The sequence below is a fragment of the Bison bison genome, unplaced genomic scaffold (genome assembly GCF_000754665.1).
Source record: "Bison bison bison isolate TAMUID 2011002044 unplaced genomic scaffold, Bison_UMD1.0 scf7180017864317, whole genome shotgun sequence".
Lineage (NCBI taxonomy): Eukaryota > Metazoa > Chordata > Mammalia > Artiodactyla > Bovidae > Bison > Bison bison.
Window position 1 is genome coordinate 3,096,774 of NW_011494889.1, and position 12,401 is coordinate 3,109,174.

Below are 12,401 nucleotides of genomic sequence, written 5' to 3' on the forward strand. Positions count from 1 at the left end.
AGAGGGATGGTATGGGGAGGGAGGTGGGAGGAGGGTTCAGGATGGGGAACACGTGTACACCCATGGCAGATTCATGTTGATGTATGGCAAAACCAGTACAATATTGTAAAGTTTAAAAAAAAAAAAGAGAGAGAAATAATTTCCTCAGTGAACACTCTAAAACTATTCTACCTATAGGTATAGAAATATAATCTGCCAAATCATTATTATGTAACCATCTTCCTTTTTTAAAAGATTTAAAGCATCATCTTTATAAAAAAAATCCTTATTTCTCAATTATTGATATAAAGCTATTAAGTACTGGGAAATAAGTGACAAATGTCATAATACTTAAGCCACAATGCTAGATGTCTATTTAGTTCTGGAATATTAGTATGGTTTTCACGTGAACAATAAATATGTTTTTAATAGTATTCACACATTAATGATAGTCACTTGCTTTGAACCATGTGAAATAATAGAGGTCCTAACAATTCCCTTGGACTGCAAGGAGATCCAACCAGTCCATTCTGAAAGAGATCAGCCCTGGGATTTCTTTGGAAGGAGTGATGCTAAAGCTGAAACTCCAGTACTTTGGCCACCTCATGCGAAGAGTTGGCTCATTGGAAAAGACTCTGATGCTGGGAGGGATTGGGGGCAGGAGGAGAAGGGGACGACAGAGGATGAGATGGCTGGATGGCATCACTGACTCGATGGACGTGAGTCTGAGTGAACTCCAGGAGTTGGTGATGGACAGGGAGGCCTGGCGTGCTGCGATTCATGGGGTCGCAAAGATCGGACACGACTGAGCGACTGAACTGAACTGAAAAATTGTCTGAAATTCTACCATTTCTTTTATTTGTAACATTTGAATTAATTTGTCTTTAAGTGATAGCTCTCAAGAGTACTTGAGACATGTACTCTGTAGACAGAATTGAAACTACTAGCAGAAAATTACACAAGATAGTCTAGAAGCCATTCTGAAATAAAGTAGGAAGACCTGGGGAAGGTATTTGTAAGGCATATTAGAACAGATTACAAGAATACCTTGAATATCAGGTTAACTATTTTGAACTTTATTTTACTGGCAAAGGAGAGCTATTAGAGTTTTACAAAAGGAACAGTCTAGATGTAAGTATTGCTTTGTAGGGAACAATACACATTTTTGTTATACATGTATGTTTCTTGTCATTTGAATGTTTTAGTCTTTCATTAATCTATGGGTATTCTGATAGTTCTCAAAGATGAAACCACATACTTTTAGGGATATGTTCTTTATGACTACAACTTAATGTCATAAATTCAAACTTTAATTCTATTTTCTACTAAAGATTTCTTAAATGATGGCGAGATACAACTCCAGGTTAAGGAATTCACATTATCACCAAGTTTTTCTTTTCAGGATTTGCTGTGAGGTTAGAAACGGGGCTTTTAATTAAGGGATGCTGAAGCCTTCTATAGAGAAAAGAATTCTTTAAGGGGAATTTTTGAGAGTATAGTATGTAGTGCCATTTACCCTCACTCCCAACTAAATGCGAGTTATACTAGAACCTCCCAGAGACGTTGGGAAGATGCTAAACTGTAGGTGAGATTGAAGTCTCTCCCTGCTAAGATTTTTGCTGAGCTGTAGAAATTTTTGTTTTTATGTAGTGACTAAGTCATGCCTGACTCTTTTGGTGTGGGTTGCCCTATCCTTCTCCAGGGGATCATCCCAAACCAGGGATTGAACCTGTGTATCCTGCATTAGCAGGCAGATTCTTTACCACTGAGCCATGAGGGAAGCCCATTCCTAATTATTAGAGAAATGCAAATCAAAACCACAATGAGGTATCACTTCACATCAGTCAGAATGGTCATCATGAAAAAAATCTACAAACAATAAGTGCTGGAGAGGATGTGGAGAAAAGGAAACCTTCCTACACTGTTGGTGGGAATGTAATTGGTACAACCACCATGGAGAAAAGTATAGAGGGTACTTAAAAATCTAAAAATAGAACTACCAGTGGGATCTATCAATCCCATTAAACCATAATTTGAAAAGGTACATGCACCCAAGTTTTAATTGCTGAGCTATTTACAGTAGCATGGTAACAACCTAAATGTCCATCAACAGATGAATGGATAAGGTGTGGTACGTATATACAATGGAGTATTACTCAGCCATAAAAAGAACAAAATAAGCCATTTGCAGCAATATGGATGGACCTGGAGATTATAGTAAGTGAAGTAAGTCAGATGGAGAAAGACAAGTATCATATGATATCCCTTAATGTGTAGAATCTAAAATAATGGCTGAAATGAAGTTATTTACAAAACAAAAATTGAGTCACAAATGAAGAAAACAAACATGGTTACCACAAGCAAAAAAGCAGGGGAAAGATAAATTAGGAGGCTGGGATTAAATTGACACACTACTATATATATAAAATACATAACTTTTCAGGATCTACTGTGTAGCGCAGATAACTCAATATTCGGTAATAACTTGTATGGGATAAGAATCTAAAAAAGAATGGATATATGTATATGTATAGGTGAATCACTTTGGTGTATACTTGAAACTAACACAACATTGTAAATCAACTATTTTCCAATTTAAAAAAATTTTAAGGCTTTCCCTTCAATTTATTCTCCACCTCAACCTCCAAGCCATTCAGATTGGAGCTAGGGTAGGATGGGAGAGGGAAATTGCGTGAGCAGAAAAAGTGAAAGAACTAGATCACACAACTTCTGAAAACACTTCCTTCATTAAACTCCAACAGCAATAGCAACAAAACTCAATATATCACTAGATTACCATGCCACGTGTGGCATTTGCTTCCTTTTTCCAAGGAGAGAAAATACTGATAATCTGTAAAGGAAAATTTCTATACTTATGTTGAACCTGCTTTACATTTCCTAATCTTCTAAGATTAAATAATTATTAATAGAACTCAGATTTTCTTATACGTGCCTTTATATTCCTGCTCCTAAGTCTAGTGCCCTCTCTGCAGTTCTCTTTTCCTTTAACACTCGGATCAAATACCTTCTTCCCCAAAACCTCTCCCCAAATTGCATTTCCTTTCTAGGATTTCAGTAGCCCTTTGTTTTACTACATTTTGTAGGACACAGATTGCTTCAACTTATTTTATATAGAACCTGGTATATATCTGTCTTATCTCTCTGACTCAGTGTTAATATTATCTTATTAAATGATGAATGTATGTCCAATTTATCCTAGTATTCCCTACCAAGTACATCACTTGTACATAATAGACATTCAAAAAAATCTTTAGTTAGTGATTGGTCAGCAAAAATATAATCTCAGGACATTTTATAAATTGAACAATGCTGTGCTTAGTCGCTCAGTCATGTCCAAGTGTTTGTGACCCCATGGACTGTAGCCCAACAGGCTCCACTGCCCATGGGGATTCTCCAGGTAGGAATACTGGAGTGGGTTGCCACACCCTCCTCCAGGGGATCTTCCCAACCCAGGGATCGAACCTAGGTCTTCCACAGATGGATTCTTTACCATCGGAACCACCAGGAAAGCCCTAAATTGAACAATATTCAGTGGCAAATGCATCTAGGTTATGGATTTTTATTATAGCCCCTTCAAAAACAAAATTATCTCAAATTTTCTCTCCAAAGGCAGCTCCCGGCAGAAGCAAAACTCTTCTCTCAAGTCATTTCCATGTGGAAAGAAATAATGTCAAAAATATACAACAAACTGGATGCTTTGCAAATAGCTACCTCTGCAGGAGTCCTTGAAATTCTGCAAAATTGCAATATACATCTTGAATATATAAAGAAAAATCTTGAGGTAAAACTATAGCAATTGTAAAGTGGAGAATCATTTAATCTGCAAAATGTAATGTACTACAGAAACTAATTCCAATGTAGATTTTCTTCTTTACTCTAGCAGCCAACAATATTTCAAACTCTCACCATGTATAAGTTTATGAAAATGCTATTAAAAACAACAAAAAAATGGTTGAATCAATCGAGATGACATTAGGCAAAGTATCAAATTTTTGAGAGCTTAGTTTTTCTTAACTTTAAACTGGGAATAACTCTTACCTTGAGGAGTTTTGTGTTAAATGAGATAATGAATTTAAAACACAAGAGCTGGCAGAAAGAAAGTAGTTAATAATTAATGTTATCTATATTAGCACCACAACTATTGTTAAGTTGATAAAATCAGTAGAAGTTGAAAATGAATATTTTGATGATTGTATAAATTAATATATTTGTATATTGGTTCATATATTTTTATATTTCCAGTACATTAAAATGTCAGCTAGCCATGCATATCTTTAAAAACTGGTTTTAATATTTGAGATTTGTGGTGGACATACTCACTTTACTTCATAAACCAAGATTTTTTTTCCAGGCATTCATCCCTTTTGCTTGTTGAACATAAGTCTTAGTGGTTATGATCACCCCTCCAGAATACCCACATATAGTAGTTACAACCTACAGAAAGCTCTCTGCCCATGCATGTGTGTATGTATATAATGTATATACTTAACGAGAGAATTTAAGAAGTCTGTTGCAACCAAGAAATTGAAGATATAGGAGAGTAGTAAATAAAACAAGGATAATTCACCCACATAAGTGAGTAGTATCTCTTCCTCTGAAAAGAAGAGTTTAAGATTGGTGTGAACACAGATAAATTGTGGGTAGGGGTGGAAATACAGGAATTCTCTGTATAGTAGAATGTGAAGTGGCCTGCTGAAATGATAACTTATTCTCCAGAAGGATAGGGAATTAAGAGCAGAAAGTTGGGAACACTGGAAAGCAATGATGATAATACTAAAATACAGTGCTTTATTAATGATCAATAATATGTGTGTGTACATGTGTGTAAGACTTGGATTTTTTGTTTTTGTTTTAAATTGCTTTAGTTATGGTTCTTTTTTTTTTTTGGTTAGTAATTTAAGTATAACTTTTGTTGAGCACAGTATGTTATTTTGACTGATACTACTATGTATACTGAAACTTTAATAATGTGCCTTTTGTATGTAAATGTAGGCACAAATGATAATGTAATTAATATCATGATTAATCATATACTCTGAATTGTATTGCTTTTGAATCTGTACAGGACTATCTTGAAACTAAAAGAATGATATTCCCAAGATTTTACTTTCTTAGCAATGCTGAACTTCTTGATATTCTATCTGATAGCAGAAATCCTGAGTGTGTACAGGTAATATCATTCATTATTCTCTGTTCAGCAATGTTATTATCCAACCAAGTCAGAATTTTATAATGTTATTGACGTTTGTTTCTGGCCCACAGCCTCATCTTGTGAAATGTTTTGAAAATATAAGACACTTATTGATATGGAAACAAGAAATTGGCCCTCATGCTGTGATAATGTTCATATCTGCTGAAGGAGAAACTCTTGTGCTGCCAAAGTATGATATCTATGTCATAAACTAAGCATTTAGACTCTGTAAATCTTCATTATTTAAAACCTTTGCTTGGAAGTTTCTGACATTTCATAGACATTTGCTAATCAAACTATTTCTTCAAAGATAATTTACTTATGTAGAGTTTTACCTTTCCATATCTATATATATTAATATATCCTATAAGCCAACACAAAGTTTCATTATATGAATATAGGTAGGAAGGAAATTTGCTATTTCCTTAGGGTTGCTGATGCTACTCCCACTGCTGTTTCCTCTGACTTCTGGTTTTGTCATGAATGGTTTCCTGGCAATTATAGTAAATGAAGTTCTTCCATTACACTAGTGCAATTTGCCACCCCTTGTAAGAGCTCCCTAGCCTTTGGCATGAGGTTCCTAAAGTGAGTTGATTAAAAATTACTATGCCCAAACCTTCCCATTTACAAATCCTCTAACCCGGCCCTGACCTTGGCTTGCTATTTGGAAGATTCATTAAGGAAGCCAAAAATGTTTTGTAATATTTATCTATTTTGCAAATTCATATTTTACTGGCTCCTTTTAATTTTTCAGATTTATTGTTTTGATGTCAAAATTTCCTAAAACTAGGTGATCTATTTTCTAATTTAAGATCTAGAAATACCAAAGACAGTATAGAATTATAGTCCTTTGGCCCATGAATATTATAGGTGTAGTTTTAAGACAGTTTTACAGACTGACCAAAGGAATGAAACATGAATAAAAATAATAAAGAGAATTTTTCATAATAATTATTTTTGAAAAAATTATAGGAAAATCCGTATAAGAAGTGGTATAGAACAATGGCTGGTAAATGTAGAGAAAACCATGTTTGATCTGGTAAAAAAGTAAGTACAATTTTTAAATCCTAAGATTATATGTATATGCATACATATTTTTAAGCTTGTTTAATTATCTACTAATATAAGTGGGAAGTACCCAGAGAAATATATGGAGTATAGTCTTTTATGAAATGGGTTTTGATAGAACACAATGGCACATGACTAAAAGGAAAACACTCATTTTTGCAGTGTAAATGTCAGTTTTAGTGTGTACTCATGGACAACATCTGGACAGTCTTGTGTACCTTGAAATTCATAAGTCTCTGAAGACTGGCCAGGACTTGAACTGACATCTACCTCTGCCTGCTTTCAAAAAACCTAGCGCCCAGGAGGCCTCTGGTTGCAGCCCACTTCAGTACTCCGCACTTCTGTCCTACTTTTGCTTCCTAAGATTGATTATTTGCTTTAGTTTTTTTAATGCTATCTTCTTTATATTTCTATCATTGCATTCTGTTTTAAAGAAAGAGCCTCAGGGTATGAATTTTTAAAACTAATTTGACTAGATCAGTCTTTTACATTTCCAATTATTTACTCCTAAAACTGTTAAAATGCATCTGAGGGGGGAGCTCTGAGGAGCTCCAGTTCTTTATGTCTCAGTGCAGAAAGAATTTGGTGAGAGGCAAGGTGATAGATGGGGCTTCCCAGGAAGAATCCGCCTGCAGTGCTGGAGACAGTTTGATCCCTGAGTCAGGAAGATCCCCTGGAGAAGAAAATAGCAACACACTCCAGTATCCTTGCCTGGAAAATCAGGAGCCTGGTGGGCTAAAGGCCATGGAGTCACAAAAGAGTCAGACACTAAACAACTAAACCACAATAACAAAGTGATAGATAAGAAGTGACTTATTAGAATAGGTTGCTTGTGAGGCTTACAAGCTGGTGAGCAAAAGGGTGCCTCCGTTGAGAGGCTACAGTTTTATAATCAAAGGAAAAGTAGAGAGGGGAAAGACCACCTTCTTTCTCATTCTTGACTAGACATCACATTGCTGTCATCAGCTCCTTCTTTTCATCAGATGGGGGGGTTTTCTTGTCCCTTCATGGTCAAACTAGGACTATGATGGCACTACTCAAATCAGCAGAAGGATGGTATATACTAAAAATGGTAAATCATCTCATATTTTAGTATAATGTCACATTTTCCATTAGTACATGCAGAGGAGCATGTCTTAGGAACCATTAACTTACTGAACTCACTGGGCAGGATGTGGGTCTCGTGTCATCATTGTTTAATTGTTTGGGGGCATGTCTCATGCCTTCTTTGCAAGTTTTGTTGCTAAGCAAGCCTGCTTCACTTTGTAGTTAAGTAAACCTGCTTTCTTGAGTGATCATTAACTTCAGGGGTCTCCCATACTTTTTTCTTTACTTACAGTCCTCTAGTGGAATTAACTATTTAATTACCTTGTTTCTAATTTTATTGGGAAAGCTTCTAATGTTTCACCATTTATGATACTTAGGTTTCTGGAATATACCCTGTATCAAAGTCAAGTGTTTTATTCTATTCCAAGTTTGCAGAGTTTTTTCTTTTTTAGAAATAAGAATGTTTAATTATATCAAGGACTTCCCAGGTGGCTCAGTGGTAAAGAATCCACCTTGCCTGGGAAATTCCATGGACAGAGGAGCCTGGCAGACTACCATCCATGGGGTTGCAAAGTGTTGGACATGACTTAGCAACTAAACAGCAACAACAGCAATTACATCAGATGTATTATGAATCTACTGAGAAACTCACATGCACTTTTGCCTTTAATTTGTGGATGTCATGAATTATATGAGTAAATTTCCTTATGTTTAACTTTCCTCGATTTTCTTATTTATTTATTGGCTCTTTATTTCCTAAGATGCATGCATGCATGCTAAGTCGCTTCAGTCGTGTCCGACTCTGTGCGACCCTAGGACAGCAGCCCACCAGGCTCCTCTGCCCACAGGATTCTCTAGGCAAGAATACTGGAGTGGGCTGTCATTTCCTTCTCCATTTCTGAAGAAAGCTATCTTAAAATATTTCCTACTTTTTGTGGATTCATCCATTTCTTTTGTGTTTTTAATATCTATCATGTATTTTGATGCTCTGTTGTTATTCATAAACTTCTTTGTAGAGTGTTTTTTTAGTCAAATATCAGTATTTATACCAGTTAGTATTTTTTATTTAATACTAATAATGCCATGCTTGTTTCCATAATCACAATAATTTATAACACAATGTTATTTTTAACATTTCTGTGTCATGTAAATATTTCTTGAATGAAGAAGGGATTTTAATTCTTGCTTTTATTTTTTTTACTTTCTACTAATACTAAAGTACTTTTCAGTGCTGGTTAGTATGTATGCCCGAAAGATCCATTCTCTGCCTTTTTTTTTTTTGGTCTTATGTCCATCTGGGATGCTCATGTCCATGAGTGCTCATATACATGGACTTCTTACCCTCTAGCTCCCAGTTGGGTAGGGCAAATGTGAGACTCTCTGTCTGCCTTACTACAGTTTTGACAGACTCTTAAGTTCCTTTACCTAAAGTCACAGCTTTTGACAAATGGCCCTTCTCCAAAGTCCCCAGCTCTCACCAGTTTCCAGTAATATTGTTCCCCTTATTCATTCAATCCTTTGATAACAATGACCCCCATTTGCTAAAATGTGATACTTCAAGCCCTGCTGGTTCCTTTAACCCTGCCCTCATCCTCTGCAGAGTGTACCTTCATTAAACTCTCTTCAAGTAATCTTTTGAATGTGCTGTTTCCTGCTTACTGATATGCTGCCTTTAAGCAGTTATTTTTATTATCAACTCATTTGGACTCCTGCTTGCTATCCTGTTGTTTTCTAACTGGACTTTTGGTTTGGGGTTTTCTTTTCACTTACTATTGTTAGACTGAGTTTCTTAATCTCTTTTATTGTAGCTGTGCTAAAGTTACACTTTTTTTCCTAGTGAATACTCAATATTTTAATATACTTAGTGAAGCATTTTAATCAAATTCTGTAGTATCTCTGATTTTTCCCCAAAGAGCATGAGTCAATTCATAATTCCCTCTCATCACCTTGTAATTATTTAGGATTTTATTCCACATTGCTCTTAGTTCTCTATTTATAGGTCAATACTTATCCATGCTTGGGCTTCCCTGGTGGCTCAGATGGTAAAGAATCCATTTCCTGGGTTGGGAAGACCCCCTGGAGAGGGAATTGCAACTCCAGTACTCTTGCCTGGAGAATCCCATGGACAGAGGAACCTGGTGGGCTCTGGTCCATGGGGTTGGCAAGAGTTGGACACGACTGAGTGACTAACACTTTTAATTATCCATGATTAGCAAATTTGTGGTTTGTTTTGTTTTCATTTACTTCCTCATTTTAGTTTTTCTATTGGAAAGGATTTCTGCTCTTTTTCTTGTTATTAATTTCCCTAAAATGTTTCACCATTCTTGGTTATCTGTTCATATTTATACTGGCAAGTCCCTCTTCTCCTACAAACAAATATTAGTTTCTAATTACAAATATTAGTTTCTAGTATCTGTACCTATCAGACTGTAGGTATTGCTTGACAAGCAGAATGTGTAGGACCTAGTCCTGAGTAGAGAGAAGAGTAAGTAAGTAAGAGAAAAGTAGCTTCTCTTTCAATGTATGGAGGTTGCTTTTCATTTCTGCTGGCAGTCACAAGCTACCCATGACATTTGGCTGCCACTCTAGTTCCAGCACTGTTTCATTATTTTATTTCTTATGGAAAAATGCCAATGTCAGCTTTCTTTGTTTCCTTCCTTCCTCTCTGTACTTCCTTCTCCTCCTTTCTTTCCTACAGTCTTTTAAAATGTGTGGAGTTATTTCAGGCTTCATTCTGCTTCTCTGTCCAGCCCCAAACCTAGGAGAACTCTACCAAACACTTCCCTGGATTTTCATTCTGAATGGCTAATAGCAGCTCAGGATGGGGGAAAGGGGAATTGGAGGAGGCAGAGGCCCATTCGTTTCCCTATTGAGAAAGCCCTCTCTTAATTAATTTACCTAAAGATTTGTTCTGGGCTCAAATCTCAACATTTTTTCCATCTGTTAGGAAATTCTCAAGTTTTTAATGCACTAGAACATACTTTCTTGTTTTCCAACTCTTTATATGTGTAATTTTTCATGTATTTTCTCTCATTTGAAGGAATATGGTTCAGAATGAAGATAGGACTGTTTAGTTAGAAATCTTGATCCACTTTCTCCTGATAGATTTTTTTAAACTTAGAACAAATATTTCCAAAACTATGGAGGAAATAAATTATACTGCACTTGTGTGTATATTCATATAAATATAAACATGGAAAAAATAAATATCAAAATAAAAAGCAAAGAACTAACAAAACCCAAGCTAATTATCATAAATATTCATGCAAGTGTGTTTATTAACTGTTAATAAAAATGTTTTGTTTTGGGAGATGCTGTTTGGGAGATACAGCAATGCAATAAGTTATGAAAGAAACAGTAAAGGTATTTCATGAAACAGTGAAAATAAGGCCATTAAATTAAATAAAAGGTCATTTTAATTGGTGAAAGGTGCATTTTCCACTGATATTACTTTGAAATAATTAAGAAGTTATTATAAATATACTTCTCAGCAGCAAAGATAAGAAAATAATACAAATAGACACTGTAATGCAGCAAACATTTAAAGAATATTCATTTAAAATATTCTAATAAATGTTGATAAATTTTTAAATGAAGTAATTTAAGCATTAGAAGAAAATAAATTAATTTAGAGTTGAGAATTTCTAAGGCATGATGTCAGAGATAAAGCACAAGATTGAAGAATTTCACCATGTAGAAACTTTGAAGTTCTGTATGAAAAAAGAAACTCACCATAACAGTATTAAAACATGTACTTTTGGCACATAATAAGTGTGGTGTTAAATTAAAATGTGGGGATATTTTTCATAATTATATTTTCTTCATTACTTTTTAAAATTAATTATTTATTTTAATTGGAGGTTAATTACTTTACAATATTGTAGTAGTTTTTGCCATACATTGACATGAATCAGCCATGGGTGTACATGTGTTCCCCATCCTGAACACCCCCTCCGAACCCCCTCCCCATCCCATCACTCAGGGTCGTCCCAGTGCACCAGCCCTGAGCACCCTGTCTCATGCATTGAACCTGGACTGGCAATCTATTTCACATATGGTAATATAAATGTTTCAGTGCTATTCTCTGAGATCATCCCACCCTCACCTTCTCCCACAGAGTCCAAAAGTCTGTTCTTTACATCTGTGTCTCTTGTGCTGTCTCGCATATAGGGTTATCATTACCATCTTTCTAAATTCCATATATATGCGTTAATATACTGTATTGTTTTCTTTCTGACTTACTTCACTCTGTATAATAGACTCCAGTTTCATCCACCTCATTAGAACTGATTCAAATACATTCTTTTTAATAGTTGAGTAATATTCCATTGTGTATATGTACCACAGCTTTCTTATCCATTCATCTGCTGATGGACACCTAGGTTGCTTCCGTGTTCTGGCTATTGTAAACAGTGCTGCGATGAACATTGGGGTACATGTGTCTCTTTCAATTCTGGTTTCTTCAGTGTGTATGCCCAGCAGTGGGATTGCTGGGTAGTATGGCAGTTCTATTTCCAGTTTTTAAAGGAATCTCCACACTGTTCTCCATAGTGGCTGTACTAGTTTGCATTCCCACCAACAGTGTAAGAGGGTTCCCTTTAACCCACACCCTCTCCAGCATTTATTGTTTGTAGACTTTCTGATAGCAGGCATTCTGACTGGCATGAGATGGTACCTCATTGTGGTTTTGATTTGCATTTCTCTGATAATGAGTGATGTTGAGCATCCTTTCATGTGTTTGTTAGCCATCTGTATGTCTTCTTTGGAGAAATGTCTGTTTAGTTCTTTGGCCCATTTTTTGATTGGGTCGTTTATTTTTCTGTATTGAGCTGCAGGAGCTGCTTGTATATTTTTGAGATTAATTCTTTGTCAGTTGTTTCGGTTGCTATTATTTTCTCCCATTCTGAAGGCTGTCTTTTCACCTTGCTTATAGTTTCCTTTGTTGTGCAAAAGCTTTTAAGTTTAATTAGGTCTCATTTGTTTATTTTTGCTTTTATTTCCATTACTCTGGGAGGTGGGTCATAGAGGATCCTGCTGTGATTTATGTCAGAGAGTGTTTTGCCTATGTTTTCCTCTAGGAATTTTATAGTTTCTG

The 12,401-nt window shown here is 35.6% G+C and overlaps 1 protein-coding gene across 1 annotated transcript in view; it reads left to right on the plus strand.

The window, feature by feature from the left end:
* DNAH14 (dynein, axonemal, heavy chain 14) overlaps positions 1-12,401 on the plus strand; it is a 376,195-nt gene that overhangs the window by 141,231 nt on the left and 222,563 nt on the right. Inside the window, exons 22-25 of the mRNA XM_010852937.1 lie at positions 3,610-3,781; positions 5,066-5,170; positions 5,263-5,381; positions 6,164-6,238. Coding sequence (XP_010851239.1) covers positions 3,610-3,781; positions 5,066-5,170; positions 5,263-5,381; positions 6,164-6,238 — 471 coding nt within the window. The remainder of the gene's footprint in view (positions 1-3,609; positions 3,782-5,065; positions 5,171-5,262; positions 5,382-6,163; positions 6,239-12,401) is intronic.